This window comes from Rattus norvegicus, chromosome 9 (genome assembly GCF_021556685.1).
Source record: "Rattus norvegicus strain SHRSP/BbbUtx chromosome 9, alternate assembly SHRSP_T2T, whole genome shotgun sequence".
Classification (NCBI taxonomy): domain Eukaryota; kingdom Metazoa; phylum Chordata; class Mammalia; order Rodentia; family Muridae; genus Rattus; species Rattus norvegicus.
In genome coordinates this window covers 78,741,730-78,764,088 of record NC_141542.1, presented here as the reverse complement: position 1 = coordinate 78,764,088, position 22,359 = coordinate 78,741,730, and the positions used below count along the sequence as shown (strand labels likewise).

At 39.1% G+C, this 22,359-nt stretch overlaps 1 protein-coding gene across 1 annotated transcript in view; it reads right to left on the bottom strand.

Moving 5' to 3' along the window:
* The window catches only part of Pard3b (par-3 family cell polarity regulator beta), a 1,028,371-nt gene that overhangs the window by 465,383 nt on the left and 540,629 nt on the right, over positions 1 to 22,359 (bottom strand). Inside the window, 2 exon segments of the mRNA NM_001191808.3 lie at positions 18,564 to 18,692; positions 20,891 to 21,030. Of these exon segments, the coding sequence (NP_001178737.1) occupies positions 18,564 to 18,692; positions 20,891 to 21,030 (269 nt within the window).

The following is a 22,359-nucleotide window of genomic DNA, read 5'->3' as shown; positions in this document are numbered from 1 at the left end:
CTACGCAAGGAAACAGCCTGCACAAGTTCCAAGATGGTGACATGTTTCTTTGTCCTCATCTGATCGATCACAGCCACTCCTATGTTTTGATATGAGATGAAGCAAATCTGCTCTTCATATCTACACTACTGTGACAATTGATATCATTTGGCAAACAGCCCCCCCTTAAAATTAAGCCCCTAAAGGTAAAATTTTATAATCAAACATGACTATATCTACATCAACACCTTGGTAGGCGATTTCAAAGGTTTGAATTTGGCCAGTGAACATTACCTCTAAATAAAACCAAAAAACAAAAAAGTTGCTTTGACATATTTATTTTTACCTACTGGAGCACCAGCTTGGAAATGAGAACTAGGACTGCACTTGTCATATATTCAGTCTCTCCTGGTCCTTGTCATTTAAACCATTTGGTCACAGGTACAGATAGTCTAGAACAACCTTTATAGTTATGGGGCTTGAATGAAGGGTCTGACTCATAATTCAATAAAATAGGTAAAAGAGACACCTGATTGGTTGTTTTCTTGTTAAGGTTGTCCTTGATCACCAGCCTCTTCTCTCAGAGTGCTGGGTCCCAGAATTTTAGCAATATCAAAAGGAGGGCGGTTGCTAAATGAATATGAGTGATATAGGCTCCAATATCTTAGCAGTACATACAGGGTAGAGAGTACTGAGAGTAAGGCCTGTTTGTGTGCTTCGTCAGGTTTTTTCCTATAAATGGGAAGAGAAAAACCTGACAGACTGAAAACATGGGATAAAATAAATCTGAAAGGCATATCCAAAGTGTAATTTATACATTATTTAGCAATTTGTTACACTGTAAGACACTCCACATTTACATATATAAATATAGGTGCATATTATACACACACAAATATATATTAAGCTATCATTCAATAGTACACAACTGTCTGCATAAAATTCAGCCTCAACTTCTTAAGAAAGTCTTGCTGTGCTTCAACATTGCACATGAGCAAAACCCACTTACAAGAGTAATCTCTCCCATTCCCTTGAAAAGAAACAGAAAGGAAAACTTAAAATAAATGATCTTTCTTTTATTTTCTTCATTCTTTGAACAGTGGTAATTAACATTTACTCAATACTGCGCTCAATCATCTGTCTCCCCTGGGACAGCACTTTCAATTAAACCTCTTATTTCACCCAAGAAAGCCTGTTCTCATTGACCACAGCTCCCCTGATTCTCGGATTTATGATAATCGAATGCACATCTCCTCCCGGGGAGAATGGCCTTATGCATCTCGATTGTTCTCAGACCAGGAGAGAAGTGAAAAACAAAATCATTCCACCCGGAAGCCAGGAAGGAAGCTGCATTTGTTTAACACAGCCAGGGGCCTTTCACTACCTGCCCAATGACCTTGACCATCTCTCCGCCCTGGCCTCTCCATGTGCTGGCTGCCCCCTGCCTGGCTGGGAGTTCCTGATAAGAGAGGCCAACTCCCCCTGAGAGCCATTGAGAGCTGAGAGAAGAGGCAACACAATCTTTGGGTTATATTTCAAAGGTTTAAGAAGGAAGAGAGGCATTTACGTGTGAGAGTGATTCTTTTCTTCAAAGAACTCTACAGGTTAAAGAGACTATTTCTTGGTGGGAGTGAAGGCAGGGGTTTGAGCTTCAGCTTAGCCACTAAGGAGGGGTAGCTTTTTGTCTTTATTTTCCTCTCAGCCAGGATAAACAGTACTTGGTGTCTGTTGCAGGAGTGCACAAATAATAGTGACATGTTATTAACTTCGCCAGTGTGGAAATTACTTATTTATTTACAATCACCCTCCTTTATGCAGCTGGAGACAAGGCTCGATCTGGAGTCCTTGCATCTCCATGACACAGAGAGTAAGTCACTGTTATGTAGAGCAAGCCTGCACCAACAAATCAACAGCCTTCATCTTTGTTTAATTTCTCGGCTTGCCTACACAGCACATAAAATTATCCAGTTAATAATTGCATTAATATTTATTTATATAATTTATTTACAGCTTGTCTAGTATGAAGAGGAGCTGAGGGTTCCTGTGTTTATGATTACACTGAAAATATCTGCCAAAATCTCAACAAGTCACGAAAGTTCAACACACACAGTATTCTAACAGAACAATCCAGAAAACAGCTTTTAATGTTAAAGATGACTTAAACCTTAATGAAGTTTATAATCTAGTCATTTTCTTTATGTGGAAAGAAAACAAGCTTTAAACAGTTGGTGGCTGTGGACCTGGTACAGTGATTCTTCATTAGAAGTCACACTGAACATTTAATTTTCTTGTAAACTTGGTCCTTGCAACGTGAAGAATTTTTTTTTAAGATTTATTTATTTAATGTACAAGTGTTCTATCTGCATGTACACCTGCATGCCAGAGAAGACATTGGATTCCATTACAGATGGTTGTGAACCACCATATTGCTGGGAATTGAACTCAGGACCTCTGGAAGAGCTGCCAGTGCTCTTAACTGCTGAGCCATCTCACCAGCCCCAAGAATTTTTTTCTTCAAAATAAATAATAGTAAATTTTATATGGACTACAGGACTCTACTGCACTTTAAATATACCAGCCAATATGAGATAATTTACATTCTAATAAAGGAATTGTACTGAATAATGTCTAGGGAAACTAAGAAAAGAAGGAAAAGAAAGGAAAAAAAGGGACCAGTCGTCCTTGCATGCTGCCTATGGGAGTGAAGCTCTTCCTGGTGGCCATGGAGGCAGTGATGTTGGGAGAGGACCAAAGGAGGGGTTCCCTCTGCACCTATTACTATGGCAACTAGTGCTGTCATGGCAGAAGGTCAAAGATATAGACATGAGAAAGATAACTGCTGGCAATTTGCTAGCTCTTCACTTACTTAGGAGATGGCAGTCTGTGGGTCAAATGCTCCCCAGGCAGGCAGAAGTGTGGAAGAAAAACATAGGCAGCGAAGGATTCCTGCTGCCCATTCATATCTATAGATCATTCATAATTCAGGTCCTGTCTGAACTGAGTGTAGGCCATGATTTCATTCACAGAAATTCGAAGAGTAGTGTTTGGAAGGAGGAAGAATCTCAGGACACCATTTTCTTCAATCTCTTTATATAGATATGAAAGTTCATTTTGCTTATTGTCAAATTACTTTAATTTAATGATGTTAGTATTATTAGCTTATTATTAATGGACACAGTTGAACTCTTATGTCCTCATCATTGTTCAGAGTACGATTGTCTTAAAGAGTAAATATTAAAGGTTGGAGAAACGGGATATATATATCTCCTTAGGGACAATGGTGATTGACATTGTGAGAGAGTGTTGGTCTATGTCAAGAATCCATATAGTTAAGATGTTGTTGGACAATTTAGGAGAAAGAGACATATTTTATCAACTTTGTATTTCCTAGTAGTGTAAATAATTTTTGAATGGAATTAAGGTGATAAATCTAAATAAACAATTCAAACCCAAGTATTTAGGGGCATTCCTGGGCCACAATGTAGTAGACTGTACTGTTAGTTTTGTGTGTCAACTTGACACAGCAGGAATTATCACAGAGAAGGGAGCCTCAGTTGAGGAAATGCCTCCATGAGACCCAGCTGATCAACTTAACTAGTGATCAAGTGGGGAGGCCCAGCCCATTGTGGGTGGTGCTGTTCCTGGGCTGGTAGTCTTGAATTCTATAAGAGAGCAAGCTGAGCAAGCCAGGGGAAGCAAGGCAGTAAGTAACATCCCTCCATGGCCTCTGCATCAGCTTCTGCTGCCTTACCTGTGTGAGTTCCAGTCCTGACTTCCTTTGGTGATGAACAGTGTAAGCTGAATAAACCCTTTTCTCCCCAACTTGCTTCTTGGTCATGATGTTTGTGCAGGAATAGAAACTCTGACTTAGACAGTAGACTATAACCATATTAGCCCTCAGTGAAATATCTCTTGGAAATATGACTTTGGGGCCATTTCCATCCATACTGAGAATCTGTTTCTCTATGCCTGCCCTCTTTTCTGGTCTTGAGACTTGCTCTATCTAAGACAGACATCCCACTGGGCAGCTTCTCACTTCATTTCTTGTACCCCAGATAAAATAAAAAGTCATTTTGGAGAAAGGGCTTATCTTGGCTCATAGTGTGAGAGTCTAATTCATTTTGTCTGGAAGTTAGTGGTGGTAAGAGCTTAGTGTGGCTGGTCACATTGCACTCAGGTAGGGTTGTAGAGTGATGAGCTCTGGTGATCAGCTCAATTTCTCCTTTTTACTTAGTACAGGACTGCAGGCCATGGAATAATGCTTTCACACTTAATATGAACCTTCTGACCTTAATTAACATAGTCACCATACCCCCAGTAGTGTCCTGAGGTTTGATTCTTTGCTGATTCTAGATCCTCTCAGGTTTGTAATCAATATGAACTCTCTCACCACTCTAGTTCTTACAAATCTTTTCTGGTCAGGGTTCTGAGAAAACTACATAAAGTTTTACCTAGTCTTTGGAAGATGAGAACACTTTGAAAGAAGAAACAAAGTAGTAATACCTAAGAGCTTGCAGGGAGGGATAGACATGAAAGAGAGGTTATCGGGAAGGCCTTTCCAGCTAGGTAAATACCACAGCTGAATGCAGCTGCATGACTAAGTCTTCATAACACCACCAAAGTACCACCTGTGTGGCCCACAGAGCCACGAAAAGAAGTCAATCATTACACTGAGACTTTATGTTTGGGATGGTACACAAAACATGCAAGAAAACTGCATCTAGACCTTAAATTCATTTTGCATTGGCCTTCTGTGTTGTGTCAGGAAAAGTATCTTCATGACAAAACTTATTCCTGAAGTTGTCTCTCCCTGCTTCATATTTCAGTTTTTCATATTTCAGTTTTTCCTCCACTGTCCACGCCTTGTGCTCCTCCACTTTCCCAAAGTCTCTTTTTCTCCTTATTCTTCATCTCTACCCTGTCTCATAAATGTACTCTTTCATGATGGGAAAATTCTTTGACTATGGCAATCATTTGACTTTTAAAGGGCTTTGCCTCATTTTTTCTAGAACCTTCTCTTTTGCTGTTGATATCTCAAATATACTCTGAATTGGTGCAACTATTTCCCTTATGTAAACTTTCCCCAAGATGACAGGCCTGTATGGATCCCTTCTCCAACAGAACTTAGCATGTGTCAGCTAATGGAGTTCAGGGTATCATGTTTTAGCATGTGTTTGAATAGCCAGTGCATGGCACAGTGTGTAGCAGAAACAACTGTTCAGTAAACATTCTATCATGGGAGTTCAGACAATACCATTGCCTAAGCAGAGTCCCATTACCTCTAGAAGAAAATGGAGGCTCAAGAAGACAGTCTTCATGAATATCAACTTCTCTTGGAACATCCTTTTGGAAGTGTGGATTGAAAACGATTATGAAATAGATATTCTGATTGGGTGTTTTTCTGTTTGGTCATTTTGGCATGTTTCCATGTTAAATTGAGGGCATTTATTTTCTTTCTCTATGAGAAGTCAAATGTCTAAAGGTAAAAAGCTATTGGAAAGGAAGACAAAGAAGGGAGTTCCTTGCAGGTCAGGTTGAAGGTGAGTAACTCATCCAGGGATGAAAAGCCAGACAATCCCAAGTTCCAGAACCACTGGCTCCCATAGTTACTCTTTGGGTTAGGGTTTCTATTGCTGTGATGAAAGATCATGACCAAAAGCAAGACAGGAAGAAAAGGACCATCACTGTAGGAAGTCAGGATAGGAAGTCAAACAGGGCAGGACCTGCAGGCAGGAGCTGATGCAGAGGCCATGGGGTGCTGATGATTAGCCTGCTCCCTATGACTTGCCCAGCCTGCTTTCTTACAGAACCCAGGACCTCCAGCCAGGGATGACTCCACTCACAATGAGCCTGGCCCTGCCCCATCGAACCACTAATTAAGAAAATGCTTTATAACTGGATCTTACAGAATTATTTTTTTCAATTGAATATCCCCCTCCTTCTCTCCAATGACTCTAGCTTGGGTCAAGTTGACATAAAACTATCTAGCACACACTCAACAAATCCCCACCTAGGACAAACCCGCAGCCAGAGAATAAATCCCAGCAATGGGGCTGTCCTGGGAGGTGAGGGTTTTTTCTCTTCTGCTACCATTGTTTCCATTGTCAGCCCCTGGATTGTAACATAGTATGCTCTACTTTTGTGCTTCTGTGGCACTCGGGGTTTAATCCAGGGCGAGTTTTGTCCAACCAATGGATTTAGCTACATCTCCCATCCTGGAAATGAATATGTTCAATAACTGAGAGATAGCTTACAGAGTGGTATTTGCATCCAAAAGAAAAAAGAAAGAAAAGGAGAGAAAGGCAAAGGAGAGAAAGAAAAAAACTATCAGAAAATTGAAATAACATCTCAAGTTCTTAAGCAACCCTTCCTCAGGCCCTAAGCCTCTAAGAAATGTAAAGAATTAATTACCGAAAGACTAGGTGATAAAAGTCCTTCATATAACTCAATAAGTGGCCAGGAAACATAATTGAACTCCTTTATAATTGAATATCCTGCCATCCAGGGCAGATTTTAAAGAAGGGTAAACTTAAAGAGACATAACAGTATTAAGTGTTCTTTTGTCTTTTTTTTTTTTTTAACATTTGTAATGAAACACTCTTTTTCAAAAAGAACTAGGAATTCAGTAGAGCCTCACTTAGGCAGCAACAATAGCTGAATAGTATATGAATTGTACATGGGTGTCTTGATTTAAATAATTATAATATCTTAAAGGAAAATGCATCTTAACCTCTGCGATGTTTTATTATATGTGACAAGTTCAGAGAAAGGGCACCTATCTACTGTTGCATTATGCGTCCCGTGTCTGCACACTCATTAAAAATAATGAGAACATATTTAAAAGTCATTGCCCAGACAATCTTCAGGGACCAGGCATGGAAGAGGTAAGTGGCAACAGATTGTTATTTAAGTGTCTATCTTTGTTTGATCAGACCTTAGGAAAAAATGCCAGTGATCTTAAGTTGGTATTCTCTACTGATAAAGATGACATAGTCTCCTGGGAAAGGCAGCTGATGAAGCATGTTGAGAAATCTCTAAGTACACCTTCTGAAGGAAATGGACTGCAGTGGCAGCTTCACAGATGTGCTGTTTACTCAGCAACAGCTGGAAAAGTCAGCCATGATCAATTAAGACCACACTTTCTTCCCCTAATTGTCAAATATCCTTTATACAATGAGCACATTTCCTTATCTACACCAGATCTACCTTTATGAGCACACTGATCACAGACATGGAGGCAATTAAGGAAATCAAGATCATTCCCAGAGTTCTGTGTCCAACTTCTCATGCAGCTGCTCTCTAGCAACAGCCGGTATAAATTACTGGTTACGTTTGACTAACTAGATGATGGAGGGGACATAGGGGGTTGTTGGTCACTACATTACCTTTTTTGGGGGGGAGTGTTTAAATATGTACTTTAGGAAATATCTATTCCATTTCTAGACTCATGAAGTCTAAGCACAGTGGCAGTAGCTACTAACAAGACGTAACATCTGTGCTATGAAAGTAGGTCTGAAACTCACAGATCTTCCTTGTTAGCTTTAGAGGAACACGTAATTAGAGGCCCCAGCAGGCTGAAGAGTCTTGAGATCTTTACAGCACAAGGCACTTCTGCTCCCAGTGATTTCAATCTCCAACAAAAGCAGCCTTGTGATAAAATCCATTAAGCATTTACATTCTGACACCTGGAAGCCACAGGCTCAGGTACAATGACCAGGACTCCCTCCCTTGGTTTCAATGAGGCTCAACCAGAGCATTTATCATTATCAGTTTTATCAAACCTAGACTTTGCTGACAGGGTTCAGAAACATTCCTTCAGGTGTAAGTGCTTCCCAGAGAGTAGCAAATGACTATTAATCCCTTAGCCTAATGGTTGTTGAGCCCATTCAAAAGGCTGGCAGAGATGAACCCCAGTGCTGAATCAAAATAGAAATGTTTATCTCTGCAAAAGGAAATCTTACTTTAAAATAGTTCTGATTTGGTAAAGGGTGTGTGTGTTTGCCAGCGGGTAGGTTATGATCTAGCCTGAAGTAGCTGTGGTTCTTGTGCAGTAAGAAAAAATGTGTCCTCAAGTGAACTTTTGGGGAAAATCTCCAATATATCATCTGTGGTGGTTTGAATAGGTATGGCCCCGTAGACATGTGTTTGAGTGTTTGGCCCATAGAGAGTGGCACTAGCAGGAGGTATGGCCTTGTTGGATAAAGTATGTCACTGTATGTCACTGTGGAGGCAGGCTTTGGGGTAGGATATATGCTCAAGCCATGCCTGGTGATCGTCTTCTGTTGTCTTCAGATCAAGATGTAGAGCTCTTGGCTCATCCAGCACCATGTCTGACTGCACACTGCCATGCTTCCTGCCCACCATGTCTGACTGCATGCTGCCATGCTTCCTGCCAAAATGACAATGGACTGAACTTCTGAAACTGTAAGCCATCCCCAAATTAAATGTTTTATTTTATAAGTGTTGCCTTGGTCATGATGTCTCTTCACAGCAATGAAACCATTACTAAGATGCCATCGTATGTCTATTTGTAATTGGGCATCCATATGATTAACATCAAATGCATTAAGGAAGGGAGGGACCCACCAGTCAAAACTGAGAACCATTTCACCACACCCTGTAGGAATCAAAACTCCTCTTTCTCTTGAATCCCACAAGAGGAAGTGTTATACTTTCTGGGACTCTTTAGTATTTTCACTTCTGTGGTTCCTGCTCCCTTGGAATGCAATCTGATCTTTTCTACTGCTTTGCTTTAAATCATTGTTATGTTTGCAAACCTGTGTGGGCTTTTATTCCAATTTCTTAAATAGGAAAGCAAGAACCTGGCAATATTTGACTATGACCATTGTTAACAGAATAGCAGTGGAATGTGGTGGCTACATAGAGGCAATGGGAAATTTATTACTTTACAGCATCTGGTGAAGCAGACAGAGAGACAGGGAGAATGAAGTAGAACAAGCAGATGCCAAAAACCCCATAGTCTTCAAAACATTTCCCTTAGGCTGCGCCTAAGTCTACAAGTTACAAGGTGGCATGCAACAGATGCTGAGCACAATCCAATTGAGTGTGGAAATTTAAACACACAATCGAGTTGGGCTTGAAGTCAAGTACAATTGAGTTTGCCTAAATGGATCAGGTGTAATTGAGTTGGGTAACTGGATTGCACTAACCACTGGCCCTTTGCCAGAATGAGGGGCTCCTGGCCAAAAAAGGCACAATTCAATTGGGCTTGGAATTTTCACAGAATATTTTTTTTAGAGAATTTGAAATTGGTCACAGAATACAGAAGTAGGATATGGAATTTGGTTGTTGAAGCTTACCAGCTCCAGCCACTGGGTTCTCCTAACGACTTCCACTCTTCACTCTTCGTTCTTTACCACAAAGCTATTTTCCAACCATTCTGCATGTTGTAACTATTGAAATCATCAGAAGGGTGTGTTGAACAAAACCCCGTCCAACCTCTGCAGTCTCTGACTCAGCAGGTCTGGAAGAACCAGCATCTGCAGGTGTGTCAAGTTCCTGAGTGATTACCCCAGGCCCCTGAGACCACGCTTAGGAATTGATGTGCTAACATGATGCAGCTATTGTTGGGGTATTTACAAACACTTCCACACTATCTCTAACATGTCTTCATGATTTTACAGCTAGATTGTGCATGTATCTTTATGACCTATGGAGAAAGTTATTTACATTCAAAACAGCTGCCCAATTCACACTGTCCCATGCTGTTGCTGCTGTAGTTCATGAGTCTTTCGGTTCAAAACACAAGGAGATCCCTGTGTCTGTTTTGACTTGTTTTAAAAGTGTCCATCACAGATAAAATGTGATCTGTACATTGGAAACAAGAACAGATTTAGTAATATTTATCCACACAGCCTACCACACTGAATTGTGCTGTAGACAAAGGAAACACCAACTGAATTTATTTGGCACTCAGTGCATGTTAGCTCCTGTGCTTGTGTTGTTCTTACATCAACCTTACAAGCTAAATGGTGCTTTGATCCTCACTTGACAGATGTGGAAACACAGGTACCAAAAGGTTGAGTGTGAACACAAAGCAGGACTTTGCATTTAGACCATAAGACTCTTAAAAGTGGATTTTAATGGCCATTTTTCTATAATTCTCAAAGTCTGATGGATGTACTTTTACTGGAGGTTCTTAGTAAGTAACCCAACATCTCTTTTCCCTTTCAAAATTATCCCAAATGACACTACTTCTCATACTTAGCCCCATGCTCAAGAGACTATTCTGTTGGGGTGTCTAAAAGCTGCTTGATGGATTTGGTACTTCCTAATTTTTGAGTGACTGAGGACAGTATACCCTGCTGTTGTCTTGCTCTGCATTTTGAAATCCTAATGTTCATTAAGATCCATCTCAAATGCTATCAAGCTCATGAAGTTCTTCTTGATCTAGAACATTCCTGGAATCCTGTGATACTTGATAAGAATCATTTGTTTCACTGGTAGCTCTTCTTTATGGACTAAAGTCCTTGATGAGAGGAGTGCATTTGACTCACTTCTGGAGTTCATATCTCAGAGGCTTGATAGGATTTCCCTGATACAGTCAGTAGAAGGCTCCTCAAGCAAAGGACTTCCAAATACTAAACTCTCACACAGACAACTATGGTTCAATGCAGTGAGTCACACATACACAAAAAGACAGGAAAGGAAGAAGACCTAGGAAGAAGGGATTTGGTGGGAGCTTGAACAGGAAAAGAGAAGACAATGGAGGGATTTTGATTAAGGATCATTATATATGTATGAAATTATAAAAGAAAACTCATTTTAAAAATATGGACACATATTATCTGAACAGAAATGTTGTAAGAACCAATGGAAATTTTGCAGAAAGCTCAAGTAGAAACTCCCATGCAGCACCCCATCCTAAGTCATTCAGAGACTTAGTCTGAGAATCTATAGAGTGCAGCAACATATGATTTTGCATGATAATTTTAATTGCAAACTCAAACTCTTAAACTTTGATTTATTGTAAAATTATTTTGAAATTATCCTTCAATTTCTGCTACTTATTCACAAACAGCTTCTATAATATCCTTTCTTCCTAAGTACCTTGGTTAATTAAGCATGGAATCATTTGAATCAAATAGCCAAGGGGAATAAAATAATATATCAGTTAAATGAGGTTCATCTAAGATTTCATACCAAAATTCTTCCATGATTTATGATGTTAAATAATTTGACATTTGAAGGTGCTGTTATTTTTTTTCCCATCTAATAACAAGCTAAGCCTAGAGGACTTGGAGCCACATCTCATTTGCTGAGATGAGGTCATAGCACAGGTAGCTGTGGTAGAGCTGAAGCACTAAGCCAAGCTGCAGCTGAGGGAACCCCACATATGTGCACACCATTTGTCCTTCACAAAAGCAGTACTGCTAAGTGAAGGTCAAACCAGCATGACAAACACGACTACATTTTGGTTCTCAATCATGAGTGTGGGAGAAACTTGCTTGAAATTCAGTTAATCCCACTTGCACAGGCCAGCATTTAATAGCAGCCAAATGTGGCAGGTAGAAATTATAAACACATTTGAAAATTTCTCAGCTCCTTTTACCCACCAGGGTTGCTGTGATTTTCAGGATAATTTAAAGACAAGGCAGCAAGTCAGAAAATGAAATGTTAAGGAGATTAACAAAGAAAGAGCAGAATGTTCTTTCTTCACTAATAAATGAAGGAGGACATGCAAATAATACATTTACATATTCATATGAGGAAAATAACTCAGAGTCTCTCACTGTGTCTCCCTGTTTCTCTGTCTATCTCTGTCTCTCTCTTTCTCACTCTTCTCACCCCTCTCTTGTCCCCTCAATTATGGTGATTAGTTTTTGTCACAAACCTAGACTTACTTGGAATAGAGAGCACTGGACTCCATCAGATTAGCCTGTTGGCAGCCATTACATTGGCTGCTATTTGATGAAGAAAGGCTGAGTCCACTGTGAGTGGTGCCAGGATCAGGGCTATATAAAAAGGTAGCTGGCCAAGCTTGTAAGCATCGATCGTCAGTGTCTGTACTGCAAGTTCTTGCCTTGGCCTCCCTCAGTGTTAGACTCTAACCTGTACTTTAGAACAAAACCTTTCTTCCCCATGTTGCTTTTAGTCATTGTTTTATCATAGCCATAGGGACAGATCAGCAATGAAGAGAAACTCTTTGGCTCTTTAGATCTTTTCTCAATAGAAGGATTCCATTATCTTATTCTTTGTATAAGAAAAAATAAATAAATTAAAAGAATTTTGAGGGCCAAGGGTAAGAAAAGAACTTGTGGCCACATCTTTAATAGGACAGACCTACAGCCAATCAAGCTGCACTGTACTCATTCTGAGTTGAGATTCAGGCATAGCAGTTCCCTTTCCAGTCTATCCCTAACAGCAATCCCAAAGTATCTGCTGGAAAAATGTTCTTTATGTGGATACCTCTTAAATACACACTTACCCCATCAAGAGGTGAAGGCATCAAAGTGTGTTTCACTCTAGATTCTGGAAGGATACTTTTTGAAGCAGTCATTTTGAGAAGCTAAATCCTTGTAATGTCACTACACAAATTCCTTTATTTGATTGTCAGTGCAGCCTGAAATACACAGAAAAGCTGGCTATTCACGCCACAAAACCTGTGACACTACGTAGTCATTCAAGAGGAAGGCAGGAAGGTGCACACATACTAAGTTCATCAGGATCCTCTCTGGTGCCTCGTTAGGAGAAATGATCTGGAAATGGATGCTCAAACATTCAGAATGACAGAGGGTCACATCTGAGAGACAGTCCTATATTGACACTTCCTGTAGACCTGCTGACCACATGCTCCTCTGGCTGTAAGCATTAAGACTCTCCAAGAAGCTAAAGATAACAAGAAATAGGGATAATTTAGCTGCCAGAAGACAGGCCAGGCAGAAGGGACAGAGCTCTGTGAAAAAGCCTGGCTTAGTCAAGGAGAGAGGACTTTCCCCAGAACAGGAAAAAATAAACAGAGTTTGTTTTCTTCAAAGGAGCTAGGAAGGACAAAAGCAGGAAGTGCTGTCCTTCCTCCATTCCTCAGGCTCTCAGTGGAGAGTTAAGGGTGTGCATCAATCACTTCGGGGTAGGAGAGAGTAAAGTGACAATGTCTTCTATAGTAGAAAGGAAACAAGAAGCTGTCACACAACACACTCCTCACTCTGGTCTCTCAAACGTCCAGTGCAGGGGATACAATCCAGTAATTCCTATTGAGAGTCTTACACATATGAATATGACCTCTTTTTAAACTTCCTGTAGGCTTCTTGTTCCTTAGAGCTCAAGGCAGCCTATTGTGCTGGGGAAAAACAAAAACCAAAACCAAAACAAAACAAACAACAAATAAAATCTATTTGTTTCTTCCAAACAGAGATTCTGAGTTTCTATGAAATAGATACTTACTAGCACCACCCCCAGTCCCACAAACATACACCCAATCCTTTCTTTGCTCTGATTATTAAAGTCCATATATTTGGGTATTTTATTGTCAAAAATTGAGACTCTAGCTTTAAGATAGCTTTAAGAAAATTAATACTAACCATATGTCCTCCATATTCTGAATAAGATAAAAACAATGAGAAAAAAATAATTTATTTTCATTTATAATCTTATAGTTATACAATTAATTTAATATGTTCCCTGGTGGGCTCAGTCTATGATATCATTCTGGAACAGAAATCGAATTTTACTAAAGTTTATTAAATGAGAGCAAAATAATGCACAGGGACTGTCTCACTTATAGATCTGATGGGCTATAAAATTGTGTTTGGTATATATTATTTTGGATCCCAGAATAGTAAGTAGAAAAGCTACACTATTCAAAAGGGGTGGTTGTTCTTAGCCAAGCCCTTGGAAATTATAGCTATGGTGGAATATAATATTCACACTCCTATCAAGGAAGGGATGCTCCAGAAGAAATAATTGGAGATTTTGATACTGAAAACTTACAAATGGCCAGAGATGATTCCAAGAGCTTTGTATGTATTATCTCCTTTTATCCCCACTAGAACATGTCATCTAATTTAGGAGAGTAACCTCAGAGTGATCTGGGCAGCTCCCAATCACACAGAGAAGTAGTGAAACAGAAATGGAACAGGAGGCATTATGGGCTCCAGAGACCGCCTAGGTTAGGAAACCTCCATTGCCTCCTCCGAATTTTTGGAGGGAACTTGAATGTACTATGTAACTATGCTTTTAATTCAGAAATCCAGAGGCAAAACTATTTCGATTTTTAAGAATTACATTATTCAACTTGGTAAAAATTATAAGTGCAATTGTTTTTTTTAGTTTTTCTAAAAAAAAATCTCTCATACCTCTTTGCTTCTTGTCTAGGGGAAAAAAAGAGGAAAAGTTTCTAGAACATGGGATTCACCTTGCAGTCAGGAATTCCAGAGGATATATGGGAGGAGCTGAAGGAGTTGTAAGATAGAAATGGAGGATTCTGGGTGTTTAAGCAACCAGCGAGAGCTTTATCACTTGGTTTCTCTTACAATAAAAGATGGTTGGAATGTTTCCATTTAACATAGAATTTTGTTCTTTCCAGAATCATAGTTCAATGAAAGGACAAGTTTTCCCTTTTTTTTCCTGAAATATGAGCATAGTCTCCCTGAGGCTTTAGGATAATTCTCATCTCTGTCATTACAGAGGGATGAATGATAAGGAAACAGACTTCTAGTGTTCACACACACAATAACTCTTTTTATTGTTTCTTCTCTATGTTGACCCTCCTAGAGGAATCTTAGGGATAAACAAAAGATTGAAAATCCCTCTACATTTCAGAGGACAATATTTGGACTTTGGCCTTCTTCATCTCTCTTGGGAGAGTAGGATCTTCTGGGAGAAGATGAGGCAGCATTTCCAGTCTGCCTTTGAAATTGGAGAAGAGTAGAGGGCTCATGTCCTTAGCTTTCATGGTTTCCTTCTGCTTATTTATTTATTTATTTATTTATTTATTTATTTATTTATTTATTTATAACAGTAGATCTTTCTTCAATAGCAGAGATCTTCCTGCAAAGTGAAGCAGGCAAAGGAACTAAGTAGCAGTATAGAGAGTGGAAATTCCATGTCAAAACTCTGAATGGAGGAGGGACCTGTGGATGATCTAAGGAGAATTTCTAGGTAAGATCTGTAATTCAGGAAGGCTATATACTCAGATATGTGCACAACACATGATAGCTGAATCAGAGTGCAGAGAAATAGGTGGTGTGTGTGTGGGGTGTGTGTGTGTGTGTGTGTGTGTGCGCGCGCATCCTGGGCCAGGTCATCAGATTTGGCAACAATGCCTTTACCCACTGAGCCATGCAATTCATGAGTCCAACACTTTTGATAGGAGATGAAGTGGGCTGGGTTTATATTCTAAGTAGTCAAGTTCCTCCTTGTGTATCGCACAGTTGAGAAGTTCTTACCACATTACCTTCTTGCAACCATCTGCTTTGGGCAGAGCTCGATGTGAACAGTAAATGAGGTTTAATTATTTTTTCACTCCTAGAATCTCCAACTTTGTCCTGAAAAGGTAGCAGGTGATGTGTTGAACTGTTGGTTATGGTGATTAATAGATTAATGGTTTAAAGACAGGCAGTATGTTTGTTTCCCAATCCATAAATATCGCCTCACAGATTTGATAAGTTATCTCTAAACTGCCCCCTAGATAGCCACTGTCTCCCAACTCAACCTCAGTGATTGCTCACACCCCTGTGGCACCCTCCTGTCACCTACATACGTCCTTATCAGTTCATTACAGATGCAGAGGAAATAAAGATTCAAAACAAAAGATACCCAGTATCCTTTATCATGTTTCCTTTGTTGTTGTTGTGTATAAAAGTTCTTTTAAATTTTCTATAACCATCTTAAAAACAAAGTATTTCAGTAAATAAAAATGTACTCATGGTTAACATGTAAAACCCCAACCTTCTAGGTGTATTTCCTTACAATTATTGTTCAAGGCTTTAAAATAATCTGATAATGTTCCATGTAGAATTGTATGCCCTCTATGTTGATTAGCCTCATATTATAAATTTTCTCAAATTACAAGTAATTCTTCAATAATATCACCTTAAGTGATATTTTACTTAAGATTATTATACTTCGGGGGAAGTATCTTGTTATTTATCTAATCAACAATTCCGAGTTGTATAGCATCAAACATGTTACTATGCTATATGAGGGGAAAAGTCAACATACATGAATTTTTATGTATCTTTGATCTTCAATTTAGAAAAAAATTACTAGAGAAGTAGTTTCTGGGCGGAGGAGATTAGATTTAGTGACATGAAAGTCTCTTCCTATAACCGTTTCTCAGAACTCAGAAGAGACTCAGTTCTGCTCGGCTCAGCTGTAGTTCTCTACACTTCCCTTATGAGCCTCGGGTCCACTCTGAAGAGTTCCGTGTATTTTTATTTCTGTCCGCTTATTTTTTTCTTTTTGAAGTGGCATTTTATTCTTAAAAATTATTTTTACATACTTCATTATAAAAACATAAATAAATAAAAAAATCATACACTACAATTAGCTAGACCCAAAGTCTATGCAACTTAATAATTACTGATCCAGTTAGAGGCATTCAGAATGATTGTATTGCTTCTCATTAAATATTATACTCTTAGAATCTAATGTACCATATATATATATATATACATATGGATATATTATACATGGATATATATATTCATGGATATATATCTATATCCATGGATATACATATATATATCCATATATATCCATGGATATAGATATATATATGTATGTATATATATATGTATATATATATATATATATATATATATATATATCCATTCCTAAAACAAAACACAGATTCATGACAGAAAACTAAAAAAGGCAAAAAACAGTTTGTTATCTTTTACATAACTATGTCCCTCTGACTAAAGAATTCTATATATTTGATCACCCTTTCCTAGAATTCCTCAGAAATCTACTCCTACCTCCCTAACTATCCAAATTCATCTTCGATTTTCCTCTTCTCCTCCTCCTCCTCCTCCTCCTCCCCTTCCTTCCTCTGTGTCCTCTTTTTCCTCTTTAAAGGCCCAACAACTCCAATTTCTGTTGCTCCAAATGCTCTTGGCTCAAAGGCCTGGATCATGGTTGTCCTACCATGATCACACCCTTAAATAAAACTTATTCTCCTTCTCCTAGAAACCATCAGTTGGCAATAATTATTCAGCTATGGGCAAAACTTCCTGCCCACTCACAGTTTCCTTAGAGAATTTTGTCTAGCTTTAACTTGTACAGGTCTTGTGCATGCTGCTGTAACTGCTGTGAGCAGTTATGTGTAAATGCTCTGTTTTGTTCAGAAAACACTGTTTCGTTCTAATCACCCAGTGATTCTGACTTATATAATCTTTCTGCCCATCTCTTCTGCAATGTCCCCTAAGCGTTGTGGGAAGGTGTGTGACACAGATCTTCCATTAGGAGCTAGGGACTCTTGAGTCTCTTATTCTCTGAATGGTGAACAGTTGTAGCTCTGAGTTAATCATCTACTATAAGAAGCAGCTTCCTAATGAGAGTTGAGAGATGTACTGATCTGTGGGTATGCAATAAATTCTTAGGAGCTAATTTAATACTATGCCATTTAGTAGACTAACAGAGTAAATTTTCCCCTAGGGTCTATGCCCTATGTACATACAGGTTCTAACTGTACCAGGTCTGTATTCCTTGTTGTGGATCAGATCTTAATCCAATCAGAAAGTCTTTGGTTATCCCTGAACCATTCACCATAGAGAATAATTTGCAAGGTCATTCATTACTACAGCTCACAGGACCACAGTCAGGGAGGACTGATGGCAGTGCTCCTCTAGCAATATTCTACAAGGTGAAGTAAAGCTGTGGGAGCTAGCCAGTCGAGAAGCTGGGTTACTACCAAATTGATTTCCCCATGTTCTGTCACTCAAGAATATGCTATCTTTAGGTTCTGGAGGTTAGCCAAGAGTAATAGCAGTTCTCTGTCATGTATGTGGGTCTATGTAGCCCCAACTATATACAGTCAACTCCTATAGTCAGAATGACTAAGATAAAAAATTGACAGTAAATGACAGTATGTATATGGACAATAGGGGTATTTACTCATGACTGTTGGGAGTGAAAACTGTTGCCAACACTACTGACATCGGTGTGGAGCTTCTTTAAAAGATAGGAAAAATATCTACTGTATGACCCAGATACATCACTCCTGGGCATCTATCCACAGGACTCAATACACTACTACGGAGATCCCTGCCCATTTATGGTAACTACTGCTCTAGTCACACTGTCCATGATGTGCACAGTCTAGATGTCCATCAACTGTTGGATGGAAAATAACACGTAGTATATTTGTACAATGCATACATCACTCATCTGTGAAGAAAAACAAAATTGTGAAATTTGCAGGTAAATGAATGGAACTTATAGATAAATAAAAACATCACACAGTATCATCCTGAGTGAGGTAATCCAGAAAAACAAATGTCGCATGTTTTCTCTCACATGTTGATGCTAGCTTTAAGTTTTAGCTCTCAATGTTCCCTGTGGACACTTCACAAACATCACAGAGCATTAAACCCTCAGAGAGACAGAGGTTTGAACGTTACCAGCTCTCGGGGCAGGAAGCTCCCTTCTTGGCGGGCAATGACCAGTGATACCGTCTCTCCCTGCTTAGTGCTCCTCAGCATGGCCACAAGTTCTTCCTGGGTTCTTCCTGTGACATCTCTGCCATTTACCTAATGAGCAGAATCACGTTCACAACAGTTAGAACATTTCCTATCATCCTTCCCCCCTTATTTGAGACAAGCATTGATTTCTAGGTAGCCCAGGGCTGCCCTTGAACTCAGAAATTTCTGCCAGAGCTCTTGAGTGCTAGTATTGTAGACATGCGTTACCGCTCAGCTCCTAAGTGGCTTTTTGTTTCCTTCCTTCCTTCCTTCCTTCCTTCCTTCCTTCCTTCCTTCCTTCCTCCCTCCCTTCCTTTTACCTATTTTGTGAATTAAGTGTTCAAAAATGCAACGAAGCTCTGAAAAGTGATACTAAACATACAGGCAAATGCACATTTTCTTTCAATAATGAAATGGCTATCCTCATTTTGATACTAGACAAACTCAGTCAGTAAATTATTTTATATTCACGTTTTCCCCTAAGTCCTCACATTTTTACAAAAGAAAAAATCAGACTGAGAAGTGTCACAAATGAATTCATCAAGTAGATATGGAGTGGATTGCGATGCACCAGGCAGCAGTGAATTACTTATCGTGTGGAAAATTACCCTGAAATGTACATGTTTGCTTTAATCCTAAATGTTCTCTTTGTCTGGAAAAGTGCTGTCAGCATGTTACCCTAGGTTATGGGAAATCAGCCCCAGAGCCTCGTTTGTCAATCTGAGCATCCTTTGTGATCTAGAACTATACGGAATGATAAAACGTTCCCAAACATATACTCTCAGGCATGAAGTTTTGAAAGCAACGTTTCATGCCACAGGAGATTTAAAACCAGCCAGTCTCAAACAAGATTTCTCTCCAGGCCAGCTGACCAGAGCTCCTGATTGAGAGGATGATGGTATTGGGCAGAAATATATGGTAGGAACAAGCCTCGTATTTTGGGGTATTCTAAATACTTCTCCATGCCAGATCAGCTCAGCATCTCTAGTCCTGGCTCAGTACAAGCAGTGCTGACTGGGGTCTGGCAGTATCAGTAAGACACCTCTCAAAGTTTTGGAGGAACTACTGTGAAGACTTGTATAAGATTATGAAAGTTAGCCCCAGCACAGTTTTAACAGACGCCTAGACTAATTCATACATCAATGGTTAAAGGAAGAGGGATATGCTTAAGAAGGTATTACTGAAAGCCACATTTCTGACCTTCTTGGGACATGCATACTTAGGCTCGTCATTAACTAGTTTTATAATTGAAGTCGTTATCTTGTCTACAAGTAATAATTTCCAATATATGTTACATTAAAAATTAAACATTAATATATAGTCAGCCTCAACCTCTTTGAATTTAATAATAGAAATTTAATCAACCTCAGATAAAAAAATATTGAAAAAGCTACATTTGTACTGAATATAAGCAAAGTTTGTTTTCATCCTTTTTTAAAATGAGGCAGGATAACTGTTTCTGTGGCATATGTATAATTGTTACGGCTTTAGGAAGTTGACAGACACACTTTCCTATGACCATCATCAGTAAATCATTGAATCTTGATACTTTCTAATTATTATTTTCAGAAATTAACTCTCCCTTCCCTCATTTTAAAAAAAATTTATTTATTTATTTTATGTGTATGAGTACACCGTCGCTCTCTTCAGACACACCAGAAGAAGGCATCAGATCCCATTACAGATGGTTGTGAGCCACCATGTGGTTGCCAGGACCTCTGGAAGATCAGTCAGTGATCTAAACCACTGAGCCATCTCTCCAGCCTCCTCTCCCTTCATTTTTAATATCTTTCTCGTTCTATCATGTCTATCAACCTAGAATTCATACCACTATCCTCCCACATAAACACACATTATAACCAGGGATCCATATTGGATCCGTATCATCCTATCTATATATCTTTATCTGTCTTTATATCTCTATCTATATCATCTATATCTATATCTTTATCTATATCTATATCTATCTATATCTATATCTCTTCATCTCCATCTATATAGTCTATTCTGTATCTATCTACATCTAATTTATGCATGAAATTCCTAACTATAACCTATTCAATCTAAACTAAGTGATAATTTAAGGTATCATTTATTGGAAATACAATGCCAGTTAATATACAGGCGTTGGACATCTGCAATTCTTAGTATTTTTGGGCCATACTGGTACTAGCAAGGGACAGCAACTGATTACTACAAATGTCTATCTATTTATTTACTTAACTATAAACAAATGTTTTTCTATGGAAATGAACTTCACTTCTTACCTCTAAAATTCTGTCTCCTGATTGTAGGCGGCCATCCTTTACTGCTGCTCCCTTTGGTAGGATATTTTTTACAAAAATGGGACCAGGACCATGTATAGAAGAATCTCTAGTTACCACAGTGAAACCAAGTCCTTCGGGGCCTGGCAGGTAAGATCAGAAAAATGCACTGTCACCTTAAGCATGGGTAACATTACACTCACTCCTTTAGTAAATTCTACCTAGATTACATAAAAATATACAAAGTGAATTATTTACAGTGCTGTAAATTTTACATAGGCTTCAGTTTTTCCATTTTAAATAAAGATGACCGTTCCAGCAGGCAATGGTAGCATCAGAGTGAAGTTAGGATCCACTGTATGTACGTAACACTTTCGTTTCCTCAGGTTCTAGAAGACAGCACATGCCATCCATATGCCCAGAGTACTGACTCCACAGTAGTCTACCACCTGACTTCATCTTCCCTCCCAAGCAGGTAACCTCCCCTACCCTGTTGTGGTTTTGTGGGTTTCTCCATCAACTGAGTAGTTTGTGGCTCAGACCTCTGCATGTGTCCTGATGGCTTTACTGCAGTAGATACTGTTTTGTCCCCAAAGTCTTCCTGTTCCCTTCCAGTTTTCTTCAATCTCCAACTTCTCCCTTCTAATTTCTAAAGATATATGTAGATTTCGACACTAAATAATCTGTACTTTATTATTAGTGTCTTTTGAAGCTTCTGTCATGAAATAAAGTACTGCTGTTTAAATAAGATTACTGCAAAGACCATGTTCTCCAGCCTGGAGCACCCTGGGATGTAGTAGAACCTTTAGAGTATGGGGCTTAATAGTTGGATGCTAGGTAATTAAGGGCATTCTAAAGAAGGAGCCATGGTCCTGTTGACCCTAGTGTTTCTCTTTCTTTGCTTCTGGGCTGCAGAAGGCCTGCTCTCTCATACATTCTCCTCATGTTCCTGTGCTTTGTCATAGGTCCAAAACCAATTTGCAAACAAGCCTTGGACTGAACCTTCCAAAATCCTGAGCCCAAACCAACCTTTCCCTCTTCATATCCCTTGTTAAAGCTTTAGGAAGTTGATAGACTTACTTTCCTATGACCATCACCAGTAAGTCTTTCTATAGATGACTTTATTTCTTGTCAATACTTTCTAATTATCATTTTCAGAAATTAACTCTCCCTTCATTTTTAATATCTTTATTTTTCATATCTCCCTCATCACACCATACCTGTCAATCTAGAATTCACCCACTGTCCCCACACATAAACACACCTGATGCCCAGGGATCTGTATTGGACCAGAATCTCTTCTTGTCATCCTTACTTCAATCAGATCTGTGCGTCACTGTTATTATCATCTCCTTCTGGAATGGAGCTAGCATCTGTTTGGTTCATTTATCCTCTTCCTCTTACATCTCCACTCCTCTGTCTCTCCTTCTTTCCTGAGTAGTTCAAACTTTGCTGTTTCTTCTTCAATCCAG